At 34.1% G+C, this 7,500-nt stretch overlaps 1 protein-coding gene across 1 annotated transcript in view; it reads right to left on the reverse strand.

The window, feature by feature from the left end:
• Positions 1–2,652: 2,652 nt before the first annotated feature.
• Positions 2,653–7,500, reverse strand: part of LOC119579290 (serine incorporator 3-like) — a 10,205-nt gene continuing 5,357 nt past the window's right edge. Inside the window, exons 3-7 of the mRNA XM_037927049.1 lie at positions 7,180–7,315; positions 6,648–6,776; positions 4,989–5,129; positions 4,518–4,685; positions 2,653–4,186 (exon numbers count right to left, since the gene is read on the reverse strand). Of these exons, the coding sequence (XP_037782977.1) occupies positions 3,420–4,186; positions 4,518–4,685; positions 4,989–5,129; positions 6,648–6,776; positions 7,180–7,315 (1,341 nt within the window). The 3' untranslated portion in view covers positions 2,653–3,419. The remainder of the gene's footprint in view (positions 4,187–4,517; positions 4,686–4,988; positions 5,130–6,647; positions 6,777–7,179; positions 7,316–7,500) is intronic.

Raw genomic sequence — 7,500 nt, forward strand, 5'->3', positions numbered from 1 at the left:
CACTCCTTGGTGGCTGAGCATATGTGGGGCCATAAGCATGTAACAAAATTCACAAAAACACTAAAGGGGACAGTACATCAATCTGCAGTCATTTGGTTAAAGCATAACAATTCACCTTTAACACATACATGTCATTGTTGATATACATGGGTAACCAATTTGGTCATGCAAGCTGCAGAAGAGAAGCATCACAGCAACTCTCACCTTGAAAGCTCTGTAAGCCTAATCAATTTTCCACAACAGGTTCCTGAACCCCCTTCCTGTAATTCTAGCTTTACCCCTGTGTACTGATAATGTATATACACAAATATCTCTCAAAGTGACTCTCATTCAATACCTGACCCTCTCTCAATATTTCTCAGCTTCTAAATAAAATATTCTTACCAAATACCATGTTCTTGGATCTGTAAAGACATTTTCCAAAGACCTGTAAACCCTTCCTTCATAAATCGAAATTTACAAAGATTTTATGACCATCTTGCAGGTCATGCACAGCACACTCTGGAGATAAATTCTAAATATAGCATTGACACAGATATGAACAAATACCCTTTGCATCCCTAACTCTACACACAGTAGAAGAGAGAGACAAAGACCATCACATCCTCACAAGATGCCACAGAATTAAACATCTATTATGTGCACTTGCTGAAAATATATCAAGGCAGGAACTTTATACACTAGAAAAATAGAAAGCAATAAGCCATCAAACTATATTTCTCTTTGTTTTAAAAAATATTCATCTTCATTGTGTTTCTGGAAGGTACTGTTCTGATATATTCATATAAGAATCGTTAATCATTTCAGACATTTGTGGGCTTTTTTTTATAGCTGAAAGTCCTTTATTTTCTACAAGTGGAAGTCCTACTTTGCATTACCTGAAGCATAAGCACTCAAATTTCCATTTAATTACAGCATTTAAAAAATAACAATATCACCTAGAAAAATAAAACAAAGACAATTTCATTTTGGCATCAATTTTGTAAAATAGCCAAGCAGTATCTTTACTAAACCATCTTTCACCTCAACTCATATACATTATTTGTTTGGCTATCTTGCCTTTTGCTGCCTGGTAAATGTTTCTTATTGTGTTTCTTATTTGGACATAAGTATATGAATAAACTTTTTGAAATGCAAACACATCACAAAAAATCTTATGACTAAAAGTGCAGCTGCAGTTACAGAATTATAATCTATTTTCAGGATAACAAATATATATATGCTTTGTGTTAAAATGAGAAGAGAGAGAGAGAGAGAGAGAGAGAGAGAGAGAGAGAGAGAGAGAGAGAGAGAGAGAGAGAGAGAGAGAGAGAGAGAGAGAGAGAGAGAGAGAGAGATATGGGGTGTCGTGTGTGTTGCGTGTGTGTGTGTGTGTGTGTGTGTGTGTGTGTGTGTGTGTGTGTGTGTGTGTGTGTGTGTGTGTGTGTGTGTGTGTGTGCGTGTGCGTGTGCGTGTGCGTGTGCGTGTGCGTGTGCGTGTGCGTGTGCGTGTGCGTGTGAGTGTGAGTGTGTGTGTGTGAGTGTGTGTGTGTGAGTGTGTGTGTGTGAGTGTGTGTGTGTGTGTGAGTGTGTGTGAGTGTGTGTGAGTGTGCCTGTGCGTGTGCCTGTGCGTGTGTGAATGTGAGTGTGCGTATGCCCTTGCATGCTTAGTTGTCCTTGCCTTGAATGTCCTATTTACAACTTGTACAGCATGAATCATCCATGTGTCTATAATACCCATAAGATTAAATCTATTTGTATTTCAGCTGAATAGATTGTCAGAGAGAAACTGACTACTTGGGAACTTTACTCATCTCCCCCACACATATGCAGAGCGAGACAATTGGGACAGTGTGTTAATAAGCATGACTGACTGATATGTGATTGACCTGCATTTTATTCATGTGCCCACTGTGTGACCTCCTCCCAAAACCCTCAGTGATGTCAAAACTATGTACATTGCATGATAATGTAGTAAGAATGAAAATGATTCTATTTATAGCTTATTAATATTACACAGCAAAGCAGTGTAGTCAGTTTCTTTCTATCAATATATTCAGCTGAAATACAAATAGATATAATCTGACATGCAAGTATTAGTAGACACTATGAGTGAAGGGTAGTGTTCATGTGTACATAAGTAGCTAGGGAAGGGAGTTCACCTTGTGTGTGTGTGTGTGTGCGCTTTCAAGCCAAGAAAGCAAGCAAAGTAACTATCTAAAAACTATTTTAATATTAAAAATATTTCATTAATTAGGCACGTCTTTTTATGGCAGCTTTTATGTTTTACTGCAGTATCACATGAACACAAAATGGTCTGAAGTATCACTCTCTGTTTTAATTAGAGTCTAAGCAAAAATTAGTTACAAGTGTGATAGCCAACTGCGATGCAGGCTCATGGAAAATTTAAATTGTGAAAAAAAAAAGTGTATTTGTTTTATACGTATGTAATCAACTAAATAAAATGCATAAGCAAAGGTCACAGCTATTTTCTTAGCATAATTTAGAGGACTACTTAGTCCATTAAAAGTAAATAACTGATTAAAATAACTAACTTTTAATAGTGACACCCTTACAAAAGGGTATTGTCTACCAATTGTCAAGGTTTTGTTATTATATTTTCCAGATTTTTCAAAATAAACTCTTGCAACTGGAATTAATAAAACTGCTAAACAAATACATAAAATACTATTGTGACCTTGTTGTCAAACAGGTTGTCTTACTATTCACACAAAAAAGCAGTAAGTACTTTTCAAACCAGGCAAATAAAATACCACTTCAAAGTAAAAAAAATCACAATCTGCTGACACGTCCCTAGATGAGTTTATGATCAGTGCCAATCATAAATTAGTAAGGCCTCTAGTCTAAGGTTCTGAATATTTTTAGTCTTACTCTTCCCTCCTTAAAGCTAATCTGAAACATTTCTTTGGCTGACATTTGTCTCAGTTACAATAAGCAAAAGTAACATTTACTTACTTCCAGTGAACTTAATGTAACTTTTCTCAGGAATTTACAGCATGGCTGCAATAATGCAAACCTGATGATATGGCTTCTCCTCTGTACTGTTACTTACTATAAAGTAAAATAACATCAGTTCTGAATAAACTCAATTAGGTTCAGATCTAATAATAATCTTTTTGAGATTCTGTAGTTTTGTCTTTCTTTCTTATACCTGAAATATTAAACAGGTACTAAACCTCAATGACTCATAGCCTTCTATAAAACTCTAAGGAGGACTAAACAATGGCAATCAAAAGGAGTCATTAGAATGCATCAAGAACTTTTCCTTACCTCAGATCACTTGAAAATGCAATATCCATTTATCAGTAACTTTTTACCAAAACAGAAAATTACAAAACAGATACAAATTTATCATAGAACAACAAGCAAATAAATTAAACTATGTAACTCAATAAATAAAAGCATTCCTCCTGTTTCTGTTCACACAGTTGTCTCCTGGTGGATGGTAACAGTTGGTTTGCTAGGTGACAGAGGCACTGCTGCCTCATCATCCAGGCTGCGTGAACTACCCAAATATCCACTACCCGGATATCCATTCCTCAAACTGCCTATGGAGTTACTGCGAACAGAGCTGCTAGGAAGCATGGTAGGGAAGATGGTTACTGTTACAAAAATAATAAGACATACCCAACAGGAAACCATCTTGACCCAAACAACAGACCAAGAGCGACCAAATGTCATCAGAGTTGCAGATGAAGGCATATACCATGCTGTTAAACTCATCATTATATATAGATTTGCTAGTCCTAACATGACATGGAAGAGAGAGTAGCTATAAGCCAAGCCCTCAGCCTCATTACGAATCACCTTCTGACCTCCGATGTCTTCTACCTTGTGTCGCTGAACATTCTGCTTAGTTGGGCAGCTGGGAAATTCTATGGCTTGACAGTTCTCTGGGGTTGATGAGCCAATTGCAGAATACATAACAGTTACAAATGTTATCACCAAGCTTACATAAGGCAAGACTTCATCTCCCCAGTTCTCTTCATCTTCATTCGGACCACAATAGTATTCCTGTTCAGGTAAAACTATTCTTGAGTTGATATCATAACCAGGCCCGATCCAGACATTATCAGCGGTTTTCTGGTACTTGCGTGGGGCACTTCCTATGGCTGTCCATGTGAGGTATGTAACATACATCGAGACAAGTGAAGAATGTAGAAGTCTCAGACGAACATCTTTTGGTCCTGAAATCAGATTTCAATGATTGAAATGAAAAAATGCAGTTAGTTTCATCTAATCTGATATAATTTGTTTCATTAAGTATGGGATTTAAAGCCTTTTTTTATCTCACAAAATAACTACCCATATAATATAATATCCAAATTCATAAAAACTGCGAATTTCAAATGTCATTTCTACAAGATAAAGACAATAAATATAATAATTCAATAAACCATTTATGAAATTTTAATTCTAACATTATTATGAGATTTTATGTTACTTTTCGTGATGGCTAAACAAAAACAAAAAATATAACTCTTTTCTTACAAACATATCTACAATTATAATTCTCACCTTTTTTAATAACAGCAATTATTGATGCCAAAATGCAGGCTGCTGCATTTATGATAATAAACCAGTGGTTTCGGTTGCATCCTTCTCCCATTGCAAAGAAATAGTACAGGAGAATGACACAACAGGCACATGCACTGTATGCCAAGATGGATGCAGGTACAGCTACCACTGAATTCAAGGAATTTTATACTTAGTCTATATCATTTGCTTTTCTATACACAGGCTAAATCAAAGCTATATATATAAAACATAAGGTTGGAAAAGAAGCTTTATATTTCAAATAAACAAATCATTAGAAAATACCGAACTAAGAACATCTAAGCCTAAGGATATTTTTCCACATAATAAAGTACTCACTAGCAGCATATCTACTAACTGTTGGGTTGCTGTAAAGTCTTTACAAATACATCCTCCTCTTCTATAGTTAAAAATTCCTAGAATAAAAACAAAAATTTAAGGCAGCATACTAACCTCCATACCAACAGCATGCAGATCCTCCATTATTTACACGTGCCATCAGCTTATCCGTCCATGAATGGTACAAAAATACCAGCAACAGAAGCTGAATCACAATGAAGAGGGCAGCACCTGCCATGGCTGTGTACATCCAAACTGGAAAAAAGAGGAACAAAAATCTGATACCCCTGGGTAACTTCTATTCAGATCCATGAAAATTAAGCAAAATTCCTGCATTAGACAAGATTATTTAAAACAAAATCATATCTAAATTATTATTTCTACTAATCTATCAAAATCTTTCCAATGTAGTATTTGGTGAACTTGTCTAACATATCTGTCATTCTGTAAGGGCATCATTTTACACTTCTACACCTGTTAAATCTCATACAACTAAAACTTCAATGTACTTTTTGAAACACTTACTATTATTCTGCAACATTAATTCAAAATAAGAAATAACATGAGCAGATTTGTATAACGTCCCCTGTAGTTTTTTGTGAATTTTGTTACATAAAGATGGTTCCACAAGTGCTCAGCCAGCAAGGAGTCTAACAGTATGCCCTAGTGACCGATCCTGATTTCCTCATTCCTTGAATTGGCAGGAAAATGTGTTTTTATATCTAATACTATTGATAATGATACTGTTATTATACTTATTGATATTATGATTATTAAACTGTTATTAAAATCTTGGTAATATTAAAGACAATGATATAATACAAAAGGCCCTTCCCAAAAATCAAGGAAAATGGTAAACAGATAAGATAGGTAGGACTAATAACTGACTTTTTGATGACAAAGCACGTGCAGAGCCATCTATGCGTAAAGACAATAAATGAACTTATATTACAGTAGGCATGGCATGTATTCTTGCCATCCGTGCCAATTGGGTTAGAACTTATTATTCTTGCAACAAGTTTTTGAAAAAATAGACAATCACTGCAGATATAAAACAATTTCAAGTGGAAATCTATTGTTTATAATATATGGCAAGAGAGTTTGAATTCCTTCATATCACTTCCACACACATGAATTGAGAATTCTAAGATATCATATCACATGAGTTTGATCTTTATAAAGTTTGGATAAAAAGCAATTTATGTTCCTGGTATTACATCATAACTTCTGACATATTTAGCCAATGAAGGTAAGAGGGTGTGGGGTTAAAAATTACATGTATTTCTAAGATTTTGAACAGGAACCTTATAAAAATTTAAACAGATTATGGAGAATGTTTTCTAATTTTTTTTTCATTCAAATTTTTTGCATTTTTTGTTGGACAACATCCTTTAAGTCGTACTCATTAGTTATCGAAGTCTAGTTCTTTATGAGTCTTAATACTCTTCACACTACACTGACCTGCTTTGTCAAAGAAGCTCCTACAAATGAACACTTTGGGGGGAAGCTCTAAAACACTTTAAAGGCCTCTAGAAAACCAGAGATGTGTTAGGATGATCTACAACCCTCTTTCATCTCATAAATAAGTTCATGGGAAGATGAATCAACAAATAGCATACAGATTAATATAACAAGATCTTCAACCTTCTAGAAAATTGTTTTTGCCAACTATCCAATACCATACAGTAACAAAGCGCTTTGGGGTCACTTTTGGCAGTTGTTCTTCTAGATGCACCAGATAAGTCCTGGTAAACAAAAAATAACCAGAATTACCGTTTATGAATAAATCATTTGGATCCGGGATGAAGAATGCTCCAATACAGAATGTTAACAGCAAAAGGGTTTTGTAGAACCACATTCCATTGTGTACACCGGCACGGAAATCTCTGCTGGTTGATACACCTAGAAAATATTGAAATGGTGACATAAAGTACATCAATTTTTATCACAAAAGAACATGGGAAGACTTGGGAAAAAAAAAAAAAAAAAAAAAAAAAAAAAAAAAAAAAATAATAAATATATATATATAATATATAAATATATATATATATATTATATAATATATATATATATATATATATATGCATATATAAAATATATATATATATTATATATTTATTATATATATATATATATATATATGCTATGTTTAATATATTTATAACTACTTCCTGCTACTTTGCAAATTCATGCAGTAAAGTACCATAAAATTACACATTATCAAATTTATCAGAATGCACCTAATCCACACTTTCATTCTTACAGAGGCAATTAATCAAAAATGAACATCTCAATACATACTTACCACATGTAATCAACATCAGAAGAAAGTGATAAGCTGAAATGGCGAATCCTAATCTATAGACAGCAACATAGCCCAGAGCAGCCTCACAGTTATCCCCTGCCCCAATCCAGGAACACACTATCTTATGGTCAGGGAACTGTAAATCAACAAAAGAAAATGACCTTTTACATTCATGCTATAAAACCATTAAATTTATATTACATTTACATTTAGCCTTAAAACTTGCTTACAATTCTTAGCAATCTAAATTCAAACAGATAAAGTTACTTCATAAAACAATTGATTCCATTCATTTCTTAAAACAAATTAGCCAATAGTGAA

The sequence above is a fragment of the Penaeus monodon genome, chromosome 12, assembly GCF_015228065.2.
Source record: "Penaeus monodon isolate SGIC_2016 chromosome 12, NSTDA_Pmon_1, whole genome shotgun sequence".
NCBI lineage: Eukaryota > Metazoa > Arthropoda > Malacostraca > Decapoda > Penaeidae > Penaeus > Penaeus monodon.